The following is a 19,992-nucleotide window of genomic DNA, read 5'->3' as shown; positions in this document are numbered from 1 at the left end:
GTTTGGTCATTGTCTGCCAAGCTCTGTGTAAGCCAACCTGCACCACCTACAGGATGGAAAGTAGCAGCAGTAGTTCAGACCAGTTGATGAAGAAATGTTGGCCGCCCCCCCCCCACAGGCAAGGGAAGGACATGCTGATTCAACTGTAATATGTTATGGCTGAAGTTTTTTTTTTTTTTTTTTTTTTCCTTCGGTTAAAAATATAACATCATTAAGTTTCACTCATGGTTTAGTTTATTCATCCATACAAACATGCTCCCATCCTAATCAACCAATGCTGATTACCAAAACACAGAAAATAAATATTCATAAGCTAAACCATAGATGAAAACAACACAAAACTACATAAAATAGATGTTAGAAAAAGTAAAAGAACCGTTCTAACAACGGAATCAAAACAAACTAGGCTAAACCACAATTTTCCACTTCCAGTAGATATGAAATCCTCAAATTAAAAACCTACAAAGTAAGAGTTCAGAGTTTACACGACGACACTAGGAGCATTGTGAATATGACCCAGTGAACAAAATCAAACAAAGTTCTACCAAAACGTGAAACCACAAGACAAGCGTCTGTAACATTTGGTGTCTGACAGTTGTCAAAATTGCAACATCTGTCATTTTACTTGTCTGTAGGTGGTGTTCGTCAGCGAATCTGTTTCTGCAGCTGTAAACTGCTGCTGTTACTTTTCTTGCCAACAGGTGTTGCAGGTTGAACATGCAGCTCTGTGACTGCATGATCTCGGCTGCACCTGGTTTTGGTGCTTCGCATCAGTGACACTGTGTTCCCTTTGTTCACATACTGTATTAACAGCTGGTAAATTATTCCTCTCATAGTTTTGAACATTTAACTTATAAATGCCTGAAGTGCATTTAAATAACCAAATTACAACCTGATATGGATTAGTAGCTAACGGTGGGTTTCACGCTGTTTAACATCTTTCTGAAGTGAAATGTGCATCATATATTTTGTGCCAAATTTTTTTTGGTTTGCTTTTTCATACTGTGTGTATGTGTGCTTGAGTGATTTGGATATATTTTTTTGTTGTTATTCTGTTTTCTCTTGTCTTAATTTCTTTGGCTGAAAATTTTAATTTTTAATGGGTTTTTTCTTTTTTCTTTTTTTTTTTCTTTTTTTTTAAATATATATATATATACTTTTAAATCTTCATCCAGTCATTTTTTGGAATCTTTTTCAAGATTGTGGCTAGATGGTAAATTATCGAATGTCCATCTGTGTCTTCAGTCTTGGTCTTCATTTAATAACAAGCATTTCACTGTGGTTACTTACATTTGATAAGCTAAAAGTACCTGAATGTTCAAAGCCAAGCTGTACATGCTGACCACACCATCCCCTGAACATTTTTGACTCACCCGTCACATTTCGTTAAGTAACACCTCCCTTGAAATATTTAACAGGAGGCTGTTACTGTTGAGTTAATCCTTGAATATCTTTTTTTTTTTTTTTTTTTAAATTTATTATTTAATGGACCAACACATTAAATTCAGATCCTGCATAAATTGGTAAGATTCCGCACCAGCCCCATGTGCACTCATACAGCTTACACACAGATGACTGTAATTGTACAAAAATCACCTGTACGTACAGTAAATGTATATATTGCTCAAGGAGATGGCCACTTCTTGGTCTATTTGGTTGTATGGTGCAATTATTATTATATATTTCTCAAGACTTACCTGCTAGCCACTCCTGTTTTTAGTACGATGTGGTTTGTGGCCTGAACCCCCTTCTCTGTGTGCCTAAATTTAGCCAAGAAATGAGTATGGCAACATAAGTAAATGGTGGTTATTATGTAAATATGGGAAACTAATGACAAACTATTTATTAAAGGTTTATTGTACAATGATATGTTTGAGATTGCCTCTGTGGGTTTTGGGGTGTGCACCATATGTTTGCACCAAAGCTAACTCGGTGATCAGTGTGTCCCCGCAAGTAACTAACTAATAATCGTTGGGGGTGTTGTATTTAAAACGGGGATCCTAAACGTAGTGGCTGCAAAATCTCATTAGATCCCTTTAGAACTGTGTTCCTTTTAGCTTTTGCTTAATGTTCATTATACCAGACTTCACGTTTAATGCTTTAACGTTTTTGGTTGGTCCTTTAGTAATCCTACTGTTCAGAGCTGCATTGTGGCTCTAATGCTTTCCTCCATCTACACGCTGTATACAACATACGCAGCTGTTAGGTCATTAAGGCACAGACCTAAGCTCATTTGCTTTCTGTGGTCTGAGCCGTTCTTTAGTAAAACCACATAGAGGCAGAAGTAAAATCTAGCCAGGGTATCCGCAGGTCTCGAAAGGCACTGATTTCGGTTTCCTCAAAAAAAGCCTTCAGTGGTGTTTAGTCTTAAATTCAATTCGTAAAGGTCTTCAATATTTTTTGTCACCTGCCATGCAGTGATGTTACTTTTAGAAATGTTTTTGTATATGATTTTCACAGAAACTGGAAAATCTCCAGTTGTATTGTTTCAGACCTCCGAACATATGTGAAATTCATACGTGGGCCTTACATAAATTAGTTATTTTCATGACTGGGTCATCCATCCATCCATCCATCCATCCATCCATTCATCTATTCATCTATTTTCTGTTGCTTATGCAGGTCGTGTTAAATAATTAATTGCATTATTAGGAATTATTGTCATATGCGGTGGAAAAGTCGTGAGAAAATGCAATATAAATATCAATACGTTCATGCACTTGGTAAATAACTCTAGTCCTTATTATCCCTACTGGTTTTCAGTGATATCTTTCCCACTCTGACCGGTGCGAGGGTGAAACGGGTATTAAACAGGATTGTGTGTGGGCATAAAGACTCTTAAAGGTGATCTGCTGAATCCTGAAGAAACCATGTCTGTCAAAAGTCCTAAAGGAGGCCGCCATCCTGTTTTCCCGCGAAGCAGTGTGTAGAAGAAGAGGGCGAAGCCACAAAATCTGGTTTCGATTCAATATCTAATAATAACAAGGCCGCTATTCTTAAATGCAGCTGCTGTAATATTGTGTAGGGGAGAGATATGTGTCAGGGGTTTATGAGCTGCATGCATCAGTAACAGTTTACTTTTGAATTTTTAAATTACCAGCTGATAATTTGACCATTAATAGGTATTTCTTTTTACTATTCTCTGTATGTCTACATGCACGGGCAAGACAATTCATGCGTCCAATGTGTGATCTAATGAGTAGAATTTTTTTTTTTTTTTTTGGTTATCAAGTGCCCAAGACTGTCATGTACCACATTACAAATGTTCAGTGGGTCATAAACCTTTACTTTTATATCAACACTCAAATAGACTGGTTGTATTTTAAACTGTTACCTGTTGATTGAAAAGGCTCCACAACATTCAGATTTATTTATTTTTTTAATCTTAATACACTCAGCGAGGATTTCATTCACTCGTTTATATGATGTGTTTGCATCTGTTGGTTTCATAGAGAAATGAACTTTAATGCAAATGATGGTGAATTGCGGAATTTCTTTTTTTTTAACCTCCATATTGTTGACATTGCCGCTCATTTTATTACTTTTATGCCATCTGGAGGAGAGGAGAGCTTTGCAACATACCGTTGCCATAAATCCCAGCTCATTAGTTCCCAGTCGTCGTACTTTTACACATGAACGGACATGCTGCTACATGGGATCGATGGTGTTTTCACACCACTTTCGCTTTTGCATTTGAGGGGTTAGCTCACCTAGACAAACAGTGAGGGCCTACGAGCCACTCTGCCCATAATGGAATTTTTTCCCTCTACATTTAGAGAATAATCTTTTAAACGTGCCTCGCAGCAGTCGGCCTCACTGGTCTTTCCTTCTCTCGGCTGGAATATGATGATGTACGCAAAAGCGTCCAACTGGAGCAGCAGGTGTTTTGTAGTCTTAACCTGGGATAGAAGAGATAATAATAAGACTCTTAACCGTAATCCGTGCCCATTGTTTCCTGACAAGCCCTCTAACAACACTTGGCACTGCGGTGTAATTAGTTACAACGGACTCATCAGCACAACGGTGTCACCTATTGAGCATAATCACCAACTACTATACACAGTGTGGCCTGTGGGCATGGCCAATGCAGCCGATAGCGTGAGAAACACAACCGCCCCGCCGCTGTTTTATGTCACACTGTGATTTTACTTTCCTCTACACACGAAGACTTGTGGACACGTTTGACACCTAACTCGTTTCCGTGTAAAACACTCAGTGCGCTACGAAAAGGAGGGGGGGAATCCTTTAACTTGCGGCCTCCAGTGATTGTAGCTACGCAACACATCAACAAGCGGCAGGTTCCAGCTTTCTGGGAATTAGAGGCACACAGCCTTGTCAGGATTAACAGCTTTCTGGCAGCAAAAGCACCGGGCATGTTTTAACAAGAGCAACTCTACCGGGTGCTTTAGAGAAGGTAGCTGCTCAGATCACTTCCAAGAGCCCCTCTAGTGTTTCCCTGTCGTTTATTTGTGCTGGTGTTAGGGATGGAAAGGGGCCATGTGACTATTTGGGGGAGCCCATGGAATGTATTGTGATGCAGAGTCGCTGTCACTGCACATTTACTTTCCAGGCTTCAGTTAGGTGCATGGGAGTGGAAGAGTGCTTACATGTTTGAAAACTGGCCTCCTGGACTTGGCTAGCGGCCATACGCAGTCCACAGCACCGTTACTATAAATGTGAGTGTCCATTAACCTCAGAGAGGGGATGCATCCATCAAACCCTGCCTCAAAACTTAAAGTATTGTCTTTGCAAACACTGGAAATGGCAGCAGGAAGGACTCTTTCTTTGGAGCAGTACACCTCAAGCCCTGCATACGCACTTGGAAAGGGAAGTGGGCCCAGTGGTGGATGTACCTCCCAGCCCTGACACACAGCAGCATCTTTTCCTGCGGTGGAGAAGTGTAGCATGCTGGCGTCTAGGAAGAGCCCCGGGATGAATCATGTGTGAACCTCATTGTTCTTCCAGTCAAACAGGTCTGTGTGAACCTTGGTTTGTCACTAACCTCTGCCACAATGCCTGCTTTCCCATGTTCTATATGCAGACTACCAGTGCTCTCTCATATGACTTCCTGGCACATGTGGTTGACGATTAACTCAGGGATAGGTGTGGGCCTCCGGGCTGTTTCATACACACCAGGCCTCAAAATTTCTGGATCCAAAACTTTGTCCTCCGAGGCCATACTTTGAAAAATATTATCAGTTTTAAACTCTGTGCACTTACCACTCAGATATCTCCCACGCCTCTTGTAGATACAGTAGACTGACAAAAATAACCTCAGTATGTCTCAGTGTAATAACAGAGTGACTCAGCCTCAACACTCTGAACCCTGGCCCCATTGCTTTTGCTGTCGCATTCAAACAGGGAGCTACTTTCATACCTATATGTATATGTTGAAATAAGGTAAAGATTACATGGCAACGTGAGGTTGTTAAAGCAGCTGCAGGAAGGAGACGCCTAAAGAGACTGGCAGAAAGAGCAGCTTCAGGCTTTTATGGAAGAGCACGTTAAGCCCTCCCTGCAGTGAGGTGATCATTTCCAAGAGATTTATTTAATTACTAGGAGATACATAATATAAACTAACACACGAGCTGTGAGTGAAAGATAAAGTATCACATTGGTGGGTTTTGCATCTGTGAGGATATTACCACAAATCATGTCTTCTTCACATTGCTTCCTATCATTTTCCAAAGCGGAGCATGAGTTTCTTTAAAAAGCTTTGAACTACCTATGGGCCTCGTCATAGCTTGAGATTTTGAGGCAGAGCACCCATGGTAAAATTTGAAAACCTCAGGGTTACCAGACCTGTGTTATAAAGCTTCAAAAGAAAGCTGCCAAAGAAAACTAGGTATCTCAAAACCTAGATTGTCCAAAATCACTCTCTATTTACTTACTATATAATGGACAACATTTACTGTCCACCATTTTATTTGAGTGTCAGAATTCTGATTTAAAATTAGTGCACTTTATAGTTTCCCCAAAAATTCCCACAATGGAACAAAAAAAGTAGCATCCAAACCACATACGCTACTATTTGCTAACAATTCTACAATGCATTGCTCTGCTTTTTAGTGATGTGAACAAAGCCACTGTAAAGTGGGCAGATGTAGACCCCTTGTGACTCAAAATAATGACGATTAGTAGGTGTCCAGCGTGATTTTGGACAAAGCCTATTTTTCACAGTTGGTGCAGACCCAACCAGAGCTAAAATACCAATGAATATTGGTTTACCATTTGTCAGGTAGCCAGAAACATGATTTGAATGGAACAGTTTTTTAATTTTTTAAAAATATTTTTTAAATTTGTTACTAATAATTATATTTAAACATATCTGTGATTTAAAAAATTCTGAAACTCATACTCACTACCTTTTTCTGGCGCTTTTCCACCCTATCCCAAAACCTTGTGAATGAGACTTGTTCAGGTTTCATCATGTGACCCAAATCCGTAACTTGGCTCACCTGATAAGTTTTTAAAAAGTTTTACTGTTCTTATTAATTTCATCTCTAGATTTTTACTTTAAGCATTGTGTTTCTGTTAACATTATGTTTCTGTTTGAGCTTGTTTTCTCTTGTAAACTAATTAAGAATGGGCTGTTTAACTGGAGCCTTTTTTGATGCCAGTACCAAATTCATAGTCCTTTCAAGGACATTCTTGTTTGCTTATTGTTCTTGTACTTGTGAAAGGAGTGCTTTTCGACTGCCAACGTGTAAATATCGGATGTTGGAGCTTCCTTGAAGGCACCACAAAGGAAAAGTTCCTGCCACAAGCAGCATAACCAAACACCATAACTACAAGTCACTTAAACAGGAAACCAAGAGGTGGGGAATTTTCACCAGTTCAAGTCTCACCAAGTGATTCTTTTTTTTTTATTATTTAATCATTGGAAAACAATGCCTACTGGAAAAAAATCTATCTAAACACACGGTACACTTTGAAAAATCATTACCAGTTATATAAAGTACTCAGTAGATCATTTATTGATGGGTTGAAGGAGGCAAGACCAAACCAGCTCCTTAATTGCCAAATCATGTATACAGATCTTCTGTCCATTTTGTAATGCACAGATCTAGATTTTCAGCTTTTTTTTGTTTTCCCTACTTTTCCAGGCAGCCATTGGCTTCCACTAATTTCTGTGCAGTTTGGAGATCCATTAAAAGACACTTGCTTGGGCTCAGTAATCCATCGCACTGCACATCAAGTCTGTAATTTTTGTCAATTTCAGATTATTGCAGTGCAGTCATGCAATTTTAATGCAGGTTGTTTTCAAAAGTCTAAACTGAATTAACAATTAAGATTAATGCCAATCCGACGGAAATAAACATTAACAAGCTTGCTAATGGATCTTCATACTCCACCAATTGATACCAAGTTTTGCAAACTGGTTAGCTGCGAAGTCAGTAGTGGAAAGTAAGCAAGTACATTTACTCAAGTACTGTATTTAATGACAGTACTGACATACTTGTACTTTACTTGAGCGTTTCCATTTTATGTTTCGTAATAAATCTGCTCCACAAGATTTCATGGTACTTTTTACTACACTACATTTAACTGACATCTATAGTGACAAATAAATTACCTAATTGCAGATAAAGATTTGACATACAAAGCATATGATTATTTTATAAATCATGTCATCCATTTTTATAGATCAAACTACTCAACAGCACAGTATATAAAGTATAACACTAACATGCTACTTACCAGTGGTGTAATGTAATTAAGTACTATGGTACTGAAGTACAAATGTGCTGTTCGAGTATTTTATTTTCATGCTACAGATGGAAATACTGCACTTTTTTACTCCTCTACATTTATTTGACAGCCTCAGTTACCTGTGACTTCACAAAACGGAGATTTTTGTATTCAAAACATATGAAGAGTTTATAAAAATAAAAAACAAGCATTGTGAAAGTGTCACTTTGGGCTCTAACTCTGATGGTACTTCTCACTATTCTCCAAATTTTCATAAACCAAACCAGATTCCTCCATAATGAAAATCATTAGTTGCAGTCCTATACAAAATACTTAAAAATCAGCTCCACCTCAACAAACAGCAGTTAAATGCTGCCAACACATTAATGCTTATGTAATAATCATCCAATGATCCAGTGTTTTCGGGGAAAACTTCTACCAGCACTTAGTAAAATACATGAGATTAGTAGTAAACAAGCGAAAACATGCAAAACCACTATTATGGTCCTTTAAGTCTTTAGAAGAAATTAGCAACCATCCCTAAGCCAGATATCTAATTAACTTCAAGTCTGTGGTCGAGGACGATTTCAAACACCAGTCCATTGATGGACACCACCTCTTGCCGATTGACTCAAGCGGCATTGACCCCGCACCTTTCACCTGAACCAGACTGACGGGCACTGAGACACTGCGCCCATGTTGTGCACAGGACACGTGGACTACTCCACTCTCAGCGGTTCGACCCCGACCCCGACCCCTGACCCCAGCAGAGGTCGGGATTAGGAGGTTGTCAGTATTAGAAGTCACAGCTCAAAAAAACAACCTCTTGTTAGTCCCTGGCAACAGGCTACACTGTCAGCATCCAGATCATGTTTTTATGACTCATTTGTTTTTTGTTCATCTGAGCTTCGAAAACACATCAATAGTTCTAAACCATAATGATCCTCATCTGACCAAAATAGCAAAGTAGAGTATGTACCCTGCTTTGGACATACAAGAAATAAAACATACAGTAAACAGTTCTATGCTATGATGTGCTTTTTTTTTTTACTGCTTTTATTTTCTTTTATTGTATGTTTTATTTCAATTATTTGTATTAACTGTGCTGAACTGCTGTTAATTTCTTCCTATGTAAAGATTTTGTAATGTTGTATTGACAGGGGCTACAGTATATAAATAAAGCTTATTCTTTTCATTCTAATTATTAGTATTATTAATGTTGTATGATTGCCTGTCCCCACATTTTACATGCTAATAACCCCAATACAGCAAAGACAAAGGAAAACATTTTTGATTTTGTAAGGAAAATATCCTGTTCTGTATAATATCCTGCACTATCTGTATATGCTGTTTACCTTATACACATCCATGGACAGTCCCCTACTTTACAGATTATGAGGAATATTCACCTGACTTGTACTAACGTACAGTACATTACAGTATATTACTATAATTGTACAGTGTATATTAGCACATAGTACAGTCTAGTTATGGTTCTATCTTTACTCTCTATTCTATTTTATTATGTCCATTTGTTTTTTTAATTTTATTTAGTCTATATGGGTATTGTATATAAATTAGCCTTTAATTGTACTTGTTTTTTGTTTTTTTTTTTTTTTACATACAATAACTATCTATCTATCTATTAAAGGCACAAACTACTGAAGAAAACTGGAAAATCAGATAAAGTCTAAACTTCTCACTAATTATATTTGTTGTGAGAGTCATACATAAACCTGTTTGTGTAAAACAGTGTGTAGCTCCTGAACGTGAAGTGGGGCATGGCTTCATCCATTCACTCACTATAGGCTTTAATCTCATTATGGGACTTCACTCCCACAGACTGCACACGCACTATGGGATTATGTTCAAGATACAGAATTCACTGCGGTGCATTTTAGCTCTGCTTCCTCTATAATGCCAGATGTTCCTGCACTGCATGATCGTCGAATCGGCTCAGTAGCTAATTACTCATGTGCCGTTGGTGATGTTTCTCTCCCTCTCGTTGCCCTGTAAGTGGTGTTTGTTGAAAGGCGCTGGCTTGCCATTGCTTCTTGACCCCGTTGCTTCAGTTTGCCTTCCACCCTCTCAGACGCATTGTTGTGCACACGTGAGAGTCTCCCTGAGTTTTCCCGTCATTGGCCATTGCGGTAAATAACTCTGATTACCAAGTTTTGACAAGCTGCTCTTCCTTTTCATGTTTCTCTGAAGACATCACTTCCCACTGAATAAATGCGTGCATCAGCAGCAAATAGCGGCTGGCGTACTTTCACACCACCTGCACTTTCCGCAGAAAAAATCTCAGCAAGAGAATATTTCACAATAAAGTCATGATTGAAATTGCCCATCGGAGACACAGCTGCCAAAGAAATCCCGTAAGAGCAGCTTTTTATTATTCCAGTAAGATCTATTGTAGTAAAATAAATAACAGGACATGATTACCTTGCACCAAACATGCTGCTGCTTTCGTAGAGGAAGTAAACAGGTAGTGACTTAGCAGTTGCGACAGAGATGGGACTGTGGCACAATTGCAGTTGTACACAAACATGCCGGGAAGCACAATCTCACATACTTCCAGCCTCTGAGAACTCAGTTGCTAACATCCCAATCAACCCCAATGTTTTTCCGATAGTCTGTCTGAGTGTGAGAACACGGCAGGATCAAAAGGGGAATCAAACAATTAAACAATGGCTGAATCGCACAAGGATTTTCCATCTCTCATCTTTTTCCCTCAGCTTGTCTGTCTTTTCTAACAATCTAATTACATTATCTCTGTTTTTCTACCACTTGGTTTGCCACCAAATATTTGGTTACTTTATTTTTGATTAAGATTTGATTAAACTTCTCAGTGATGCAATTAAATACAATCACATTAATCATTTTGCCTTATTTTATGTTACTATAATAATCACATACCTGTTCTGCTGTCCCACTAACAATGGACATTTAATTCTGTTGTTGCACTAAAACTCTGCATGGTTAACCTTGACTGTTTTATTCTAAACACTTGCACTATGTTATATATATTACATATTTCTAGATACTGCATATGTGTATTCACAGCATGCATTACATGATGCTGCATATTAGATCTATAGTATTTGCACTTTTTAGCAATCCTATTTTTAATGTTAGTTTTACTAACCAAAACCAGTTCTGGGATGTTTAAACCCGTTGTTATGGAAAATAAATTTGTCTTATCCTGGAGTTTGTTGTCTTTGTATTCCTAAATGAGTCACCCTTCAAATTTAATAAGATAGTCATAAAACCCACTTACAACGGCTCCTCTGTGTGACGTCGCCACTTGAACAAATCTAACTGGGGATCAAGAGAGTTTGGACACAGTCAATCCGTGACAACTGAACAAACACCATCCATTGAGGAAGAAAGTGAGGTGTGATTGAAAGCTCCGTAAAAAGCTAGTAAGTACACCTTGACATATGGTTTTTTCCCAATATCTCTGTTTTTAAGCCAACATAGACAAGAAGTCCTAAGAAAAATTGGACATTTAAACATCTACATATCCAGTGACAACTCGGCAATTCCAACTGCTGAGGAAGATCATGTGACATGACTGAAGCTCCAGAATAGCTACAGAGTGGACATTATGATAAGACTGTTGGTGTCAACAGTATCTTATTCTGCCACACATGGTCACGTCTCCTGCTGATCAGCACTTGTTTCTTTCAGGAGAGGGGGCGAGGCCAGAGATACTGATAGCCAATGAGAGAAGGGAAGCCATGAATAATTTTATTATTATGCTAATGAGTCCTAAACAGTCTGTTTGACTTGAATCAGGTATAACTGACACTGGACTGTTGGTGAAAAAAAGATCACAGATTTATTGAGACAAATTTTGTTATTAAAATTAGGATGTTATGAAACGTCCAAACCTCGGAGGTGGTCTGGGAAAGGTCTTCTTACTGTCTTAACTCTTTCTAATGTTTGCTTGCTGCCTTGCATCGCCCCTTGAGGGACAAATAAAGTATCTTGAGTTGAATACCTGGACCTAGAAAACTGCTAGAAAACTCGAGATCTGCTTCAAATCTCAGTTCTTTTAAATCAGGGTTTACAACATTTCTGTTTGCCACTGCATTTTATTAAGTTTTACTTGGCACTATTTATTCATACATTATCTTGCACTGAACTGTAACTTTAAAAAATTTTTTTTAATCTAGTCGAAAACATGGCTAAAGGATACTCAGATCTTCAGTCATTGAGCTAAGAGACCCTGATTATGTTGGAGGCATTAGCACCAAGTGTCTGGTTGGAAATGTCTTGTATGGATGAAATGTCTGTTTTTTTTTAATGATGTCGAGATTACTGATGGAATAATCCCTAGTGGTAAACCAGTATTATTTTTCTGTTGTTTCTGTCTGCTATATCTGGTACAATAAATGTATTATGTATTGTTCCTGTTAAACAAACAATGAATAAATAAATTAACTGTCATTTTTTATTGCTATTTTATTCTATCTTCGCTTATTTTCATCTTCTATTTTATTTAACTCCTGTAAATCCTATTCAAATGTGATTATTTAAATAGTTGTAGCGGTCAAAGCCGCGGGGGCTGAGGGCCATGCATGCAAAGCAGCATGGCTCCTCGAACTAGCGGTGCTAGAAATCCTATTGTAACTGACTCAGATTTTTATTTCATTTTATTTGATTTTATTTCATTCTTCCGTTTGGTAAAAATGGTACTGCAGCATACATTGTTAAAGTTATGTATGGAAAATGTTCAGGGGAGGTATGGGAGGGTCCACGCGTCGGACACTTAAAATGAGACTTGTCCACCAGCAGGTGGCGCTATTATCAAGGTAAGCGTGTTTACACCACACATTTAAAACCCTTACACGCACCCGTTCCCTGAATGTAACTGAATCTCATGGTATAGGCCACGCCCATTTCCTCCTATAATTTTTTTTTTTTTTTTGCAAAATTGCAAAAACATACAAAACCTACTCTTTCAAACTCCTTTCAAACGCTTTGGTCGCAAAATCATGAAATGTGCTACAATTATTTTTCCAAACCACTCTTAGGCTGTAAGTGCGATATGCATGAAACTTTAGGTACTCTCGAGATCACAAGATATTAAAAGTGCTTTGATACTCCAAAAAATGCAAAAGTTACAAAGGAAAAACTTGTACTCACTCAAGGGAAGTGATGTCGTGTCTTTACATAGGTCTTTCCGGTTAACCTGAGACTTGGGCCAGTAGTTTGCCGTTCCACTCTTGAGGTTCTGTACAAAATGTGGTGCATATTGACCACTGACACACAACGTTGAAAAGTATACAAAACCTACTTTTTTGAATTCATCTTAGGTTGACAAATCAAATCGGCATAAAGTCTTACACGTAGCATTTCGCCCCCGTCATGGTTGTCGGATCACTTACCCCAAAACTTGGGGAAGATCGCGATAGGTTGACTATGTTAACTCCACTTTCTGGATTGTCACTAAGAAACATTCCAGCCTTGGTGGAATGTTTTCCAATCACTGTGCTGCTCTCAGCCTTAGACTTGCGTCGCGTCCGTGGCCAAGAAAGTCCGACTTGCAATGCCTCGACAGGCCGCCGGGGGCGGATTGCGGATCCCATTAATACCTGCCTGCAGGTATCGTTTTGCCTTGTGTTTCTCTTGATGTATTTTATCCTTAATGTAAAGCACTTTGAAGGCCCATCCTCCACCAACTTCGGGACATTGTGGTCCAGGGTCGAAACGTCCAAGGAGAGTTGGATGCCACCTGATGACATCTTCTCCTGGCGGATGGCTACAGTCAAAAGTGACTGAAGGTGTTAGCATCTAAATGTACCTAATAGTAAATGCTTAATGTAAAAGTACTTCTTGAAAGGTGCTGTACATATAAACTTGCATAATGTATTTGTAGAAGTATGTTAATTTTAATTTAATAGCAATAAATCAAGAGCAGCCCTCTGATACACACTAAGCAGCCCTTATGATGCAGAATAAAACTGAGGTCCTCATCTTTGGCCCTGCTGACAACTCCGCGACCACAATCGATGCCCTCGGGCCCCTGTCATTAAATGTAAAGTCCCACGCTTGGAATCTCAGTGTTATCTTTGATTATGGTTTATAACTTAATAAACAAATCAACTCAGTTGTCAGCACTGGTGTCTTCCATCTTACACCTCTTTCCAAATTAAAACAACTCCAGTGCGTTAAAGATTTGGAGACTACAGTTCACGCTTTTATTTCCTCGCACCTCGGCCACTGCAATTCTTTCCATGTAGGAATCAGTCAACCAACCCCATGTCGCCTGCAGCTGTTTCGAAATACAGCAGCAAGAGTCCTCACCAAGGAGGGGGAACACACCTCCCCTGTACTGGGCCCACTTCACTGGTTACTGAATTGATATTAAGATAATTTTATTTGTTTTTAAAGCACCTCGTGGACCGGCACCAGGTTACATCTCGGAACTGCTCGTCCCTTATTCCAGACCCCTCAGATCCGCTGACCAATCACTGCTCTCCATTCCATATACCCAGGGTGATCGATGGTTTTTTAGTTGAGGGCCATAAATTGTGGAATAGTTTGCCACTAACGATAAGATCTACCCTGCCCAGTGATATCTTTACAATCCATCTAACGACCCATCTCTTTTCTTCAGCCTTTTAATTGTCATCATGAAGACATGCCGACCACACTTGGCTTCTGTTTGTTTGTTTTTATTTTATGTGGTTTGTGCAATGCTGTTCGTGCTATAATTGTATCCAGATATCCAATGCCTTTATCAATTCACTTGTATCCTCTTATATATCTCTGTGTTTTTATTTGATCATTCCTGTGTTTTTGTTCGATTGTAACCATCAATCAAATAATCCCATAATTTAATCTCTCTGTAAAGCGTTTTGGTCAAGGCCCGTTGTTTTTAAATGTGCTCTGTGAGTAAAGCGACTTGACTTTACACTAAAAATTACTGGTAGGCGTAAATGTATTAGTTTTTAACCACCTGACAGTGAGATCAGTTTGTTGTGTAATCCAATAAGCTCCAGTCCGTATTTCCCCAGAAGCCCATCTGGCTCACTGGCAGGGTTTGTTTACTGGCGGAGAGGCTGGGAAGAAGGGGATCCTACAGGACCTGAGAGACTGTACAATCTACCTCTGTCTGTGGAAGAAGAAAAGGGAAAAAAAAAAAAAAAAATTACTAGAGAACTTTATCTCACCCACTTTTCTCTCATTCAGATCCACGCTTTTGTCGTCGTACCAGACAGCTGTGCGGAGCATGGACACAACTTGGAGCATTTATTTTATTATTATTTTTTTTTTTTTAATTTTTAAATAAGAAAAAAATTTAAAAAAAAAAAAAGGAGAACGGAGTGCTGCTGAGCCACGACGAAGTCTGTCTGTCACCTTTCCAGAGAGTCTCACTGAAATCTCTGCACTGACTGAGCAAGAGTTGTCGCTTTGGAGCGTGCAAGCTGCCCGACTAAAAAAAGAAAAACAAGAAAAACAACACCTTATTTCCCAAGCCAAAAAAAGAAAGAAAAGGGAAAAAAGAAGTCAATTGCAATGTTTTGTGCTCGCTGGAGGACTTGAGGGGATTTTTACGAAAGACACGCTAACGTTACGCCACGCATGCCACAACCTATCGAGTCAGCAGCAAACGGCTCCTAAAACCCTCTGAATTAAGTTAAGGGTCGGCTCTACACAGACTTCCAAGGATGCAGATTTGCTGTTTTTTTTCCAAGGATATGCATTACAGCTGCGTGGGTATGCATGCGATTTCTTTAAGTTAAAATCAACTGAGAGGGGTTGGTGAAAAGCAGCGCAAACTTCGTTTGTGGCCTGGACTGGAGTGGCGGAGCCAGGCTAGGTGGCTAGCTGCAGCTAGCTCAACCGCTAGCGTCAACGTTAGCTTCTGCTCGGCCAACAAGTCAGGTTTTTTTTTCTCTCTCTTTTTTTCCGACACGGACGATCTCAACCGGGCCAATTTAACCAACCAATGCATCTAAAGACACGAAAGGAGCAGTCGTGTCACTTGCTGGCGTGTGTCGACGGTGCATTTCCATGAGGTGGCTAACTTTAGCAGCAGCAGTAGCAGCGATAGCTTGTGTGTGACCGAACACGTTGGACTCGATCCTCCGCCCATCTTCCGGGATGTCTTTTATTTATTTTTGTTTACCTGTCGGCCCGTGCCGCAAAACAAAACCAGTTTCCTGAAGGTATTTCCCCCTCCAGTCTGAACTGTCGTCGCCGCCAAGGATTATTGTGTATTTGACCCGAACTGGTGCTCGGATGGTGTCGTATCCCGAGTCAGTGATGTGTCTCCGGACTTTGTGTTTTGTTTTGACCGCTGCCTGCTTTGTGATGAGCTGTCATCGAGCGACTGGAGAGAGTGAGTAGCACTAATTATCACAATTTATCTTCGCTGACATTAACCGTCTTAATTGTGTGAAATTGTCCCAATGAGTGGCTGGTGGCACCGAACATCTGCTTGTTAAGAAAACAGAAATTATGCATTGTTCCGAGGACCCAGAAATAATAAATTACAGACAAACACTCGCATTTGATTAAAAATAAACGACTGTCAGATATTGCGCAAATTTCTCTATATTGCAGGTAAAGCGATTAAAACTGAAATCTTACACATGGACACGTTCCCTACTTATGCCAAGATAATGGGGAAATGGATTAAATGAGTTATTTTCCTTTTTTATATTTTGAAAGAGATCCACAGACACATAGCTCCCAAATAATTGTAAGAATTATTATGAAATGACACTGCACACAAATTCTAAACTATATACAATTTCCAATTGAATTAAATAGACCAAAAAAAAAAAAACTGCTGAGAAATACTGTAAACAAATTAGTGAGAAGTACAGACACCCTGCTGCAATATTGTCATACAGATTTTTTTTTTTTTTTTTTTTTTTTTGGTTTTGTTAGTGGTGGTTATTTGATAATGGCACGTAGGCAGCAAGTTGTAGACAGTCACTCCATTGATGGGACAAAGGTTAACACTTATCGGCCATTTGATTCTGCAGGAACTGTAAACAAAATGTTTTGTCCCAAGTAAGTAAGTAGTTTGAGAATGTAGCAGAATTAATTGGTAGTTATTGTAGATTGGAAAGCTTTGGTTTGTAGCTGTGGTCGGTGCAGGAATGTAACAATAAGCCCTCTCCACAGCTCCTGACAATCCCCTCGTGTTCACCAGCCAACAAGCCCGGGTGATAAGAATGAATGAACACATTTGCAGTCAACCGGAGACATTTTCACATTTCTCAAACACCACAGCGACCTCACGCACTCAATGTTTTACACTGTTGGAATCTTTGATTTAAAGCAAATATTGGTTATACCTCTGAGGAAATGTATAGCAAAGCTGTGGGACTGCTTGCTTGTTTGAACTGCTTTACAGTAAGTGTGTTTTTCAAAGGGTGACAACAACAGGGACCGGTCTGGTAAACCTGACATTACCCAAATATTTTCTCTCATATCAGGAAATTTTGTAATTTTTTAGCCAAGCATATGATTCAGTGGAGATCAGCTGTGATTTATAGGTGATATTTGTCCATAAACAGCTACTCACATGGTTTCTTTATTGTCTAGGCTGTATAATGTATTGAAATAGGGCTTGGCTTTGCTTACTTGGAAGACCATTGGCTTGTGTACAGTTCATTACTTTGTTTTGAGTTTTTTACTGTGAGATTTACTCCCAAATAATGATTAAAAATAGCTCTCAGGCAGTTAAACAAAATCACAGCAGATTTAATATCAAAATAATGCTGTAAAGTAGGGCTGTAACTAATTATTATTTTCATTATTGATTCGTTTTCCATTTATTTCTTTGATTGATTGATCAGTCTTTTGTCTATAAAACATGAGAAAATAGTGACATCAGGTGACATCATTAAATGTCTTGTTTTGTCCCAACAGATGCTCCAAAAAATAAAAATATTCAATTTATTATAATTTAAGAACAAGAAAAATGGCAAAATATCACATTTGAGAAGCTGGAACCATGACATTTTTGGCATTTTTGCTTGAAAAATAGCAATTCATTGATTTTCAGAATAGCTGGTGATCAATTTTCTTTCAGTTGATTAAACGACTAATCATTGCAGCTCTGCTTTAACACCCCCTTTATGGGCAGCTTAAATGTATTTTGCTGTGTAGTGTGATTTAGCTGTATAAAAAAAGAATAGTTTTTATTTTTATCGCTCAAAAAAATTTCCTTCAAATTCTTTGTCTGCACGTCCAGATACACTGCACTAGTTCTCGGGCACAATTGCAAAATATAATGAGCTTAAACAGATGCATTTATTACTAGGAACACTCCGTAAATACTGTTAAATGGATCAAATGTGTTAATCCATTTTTTTGTTGGCTTCAAAGTTGATGTTGTCTTCGAATAATCTTGATACCAACAGTGTTATTGGAGGAGCTCCTCCTCCTATGTTCAGTATAAGAAGTTTGCCCACTGTATGTAAACATTACTACAGCACATGGCAGTAGATGGGTTTCAAGGGGTGCTCTGAAGGAAAAGAAGAGCGCACACTCTCTCACCTTTCATCAGATTTTAACAAGGAGCGAATGGAGCGATGTCATCAAACCAGTTTGAGCGAGAATTTTAAGACATAAATCAAAAGCAAGTTGTGTAATTGCACTGTAGCCTCTCCTCCTCCCACTCCTCTCAGACTTGAGGGTGAACCACAGAAGGGAAGAGTGGAACCTGGGCCTCACACTGGCTGATTTCATAAGCTGACCAGTGTCGAAGTCAGGAAATCTTCTGAGCTACTCCTTGGTGGCTGTCCAGCTCAGCTTGATGGAAAAATTCACTTAATAATGGAACCTTACATTTAGTGGCAGTGTTAATTATGTTAATTTATTTTGCATCGACGAGAAGGTGAAAATGTTAGATCCAATTCGTCCATGTTACTTAATATGTGTCTTATGTTTTGTTACATATTGCATATTTCATACTTCCAGCAAGCCCCAGTTCGGGCCTCTCATGTAGTAACATTACATGCATCCGTTTTTGCAAAAAAATAACTACCAAGTGACCTTTTGAAAGACCCAGTAGAAGTTGTTTAACAACAACTACTGCTGTTCTGAACATATCTCTGAAATCCTCAAAGACTCTTTTCTGGATGAAAACCTTTTATAATCCATTTCTCAAATGTTACCACTGTTTCCCAACAAAGATAGATAGTTAGCTGGAAATGATATGTCTGTGCTCAATTTGTTCAATTTGTACATACATTAGAAGGTTATTTGACTTTTCGACTATACCGCTGTTTCCTGAGGCTGTTCGCCTCTTGAATGGCAAGTGTATGGTTATTATCTATGGTGTTTTGTGAATTTTAATATGTTTAGGCTATTGGATTTCTGATTTGTAAACCTCCTCCACTTCAAGGAATATTGTTTTTAGCTTATCATTATTATTTATGGCACTTGGTGTATTTTAGTAGGTTCTTGTGTAAATTATGGTTTTATTATCAGTATGATGCATTGAAAGTTGTCCTGTCTGTCCTTCTTGTACTATGAACTCTCAAGACAACAGTTTTTGTATAGCCAATAAAGTGAACTCAACTCAAAAGTTTTATCATCAGTTATATTTGTCTATATTGATGCCATACATTACATCATTTTGTATTGTCATACAAAATAATGTGATTATATTTTTCGTGTGTCGCACAAAACGAGCGAGGATGTTGTCATATGTCATTTATAACTACCTGGACACAAATATAACTTTGGAAACGGGTTAAAAATCTTTTTTATCATGCAACAGCGAATATTTTTTTTTATCCAGATGGTTGGAAAAGTCTTGAACGATTCTAGAACGACCTTTGGAACAGCAGTAAGTTTTGTTGGATGACCCTCTGGGTTTCAAAAAGCACTGGTAATTTTTTTTTTTTTTAAAGCAAAAGCTTAGCCCCATGACTTGAATGTAATAATTATACATGAGAGGCACAAACTGCGGTTAAATTCCAGTCTGGTTCACCTCTGGTTTTGAGCTGAGGTCTCAGGGGTTTGGTTGTCAGACTGCAGCATATTGTTGTGCTGTGATAACACATCATTTTATCAAGAGTGTCAAACAGCAGGGGCTCGCCGTGAAGCCAGTTGTTGAGTACCACTCTGGCTAGAGCAAGTCTTGTAGACGGGCACCTATCCAACGACCTGGTGCCCTTGATTTACGCCTCCGGACAAGGAGAGCAATTGTAAGGTGATGAAAGTGTCACCTCCCGACCACCTCTCCAAAAAACACTACACAGACACTGCCACTGCTGTTTCAAGTACCAAAGTCATGAATGCATTTTGACATGAACACAATAG

At 38.8% G+C, this 19,992-nt stretch overlaps 1 protein-coding gene and 1 long non-coding RNA gene across 2 annotated transcripts in view; one reads left to right on the top strand and one right to left on the bottom strand.

Moving 5' to 3' along the window:
* Window positions 1–3,289: 3,289 nt before the first annotated feature.
* LOC120798579 lies at window positions 3,290–15,943 on the bottom strand. The gene is made up of 4 exons (XR_005708721.1): window positions 15,833–15,943; window positions 14,660–14,815; window positions 12,844–12,931; window positions 3,290–3,899 (listed from the first exon to the last, which is right to left on the bottom strand). It is a non-coding gene; the product is annotated as an uncharacterized LOC120798579 (long non-coding RNA).
* insra (insulin receptor a) overlaps window positions 15,925–19,992 on the top strand; it is a 55,453-nt gene continuing 51,385 nt past the window's right edge. Inside the window, exon 1 of the mRNA XM_040142956.1 lies at window positions 15,925–16,045. Coding sequence (XP_039998890.1) covers window positions 15,946–16,045 — 100 coding nt within the window. The 5' untranslated portion in view covers window positions 15,925–15,945. The remainder of the gene's footprint in view (window positions 16,046–19,992) is intronic.

Source organism: Xiphias gladius, chromosome 14, assembly GCF_016859285.1.
Source record: "Xiphias gladius isolate SHS-SW01 ecotype Sanya breed wild chromosome 14, ASM1685928v1, whole genome shotgun sequence".
Taxonomy (NCBI): Eukaryota; Metazoa; Chordata; class Actinopteri; order Istiophoriformes; family Xiphiidae; genus Xiphias; species Xiphias gladius.
This window is presented reverse-complemented; position numbering and strand designations above follow the sequence as displayed.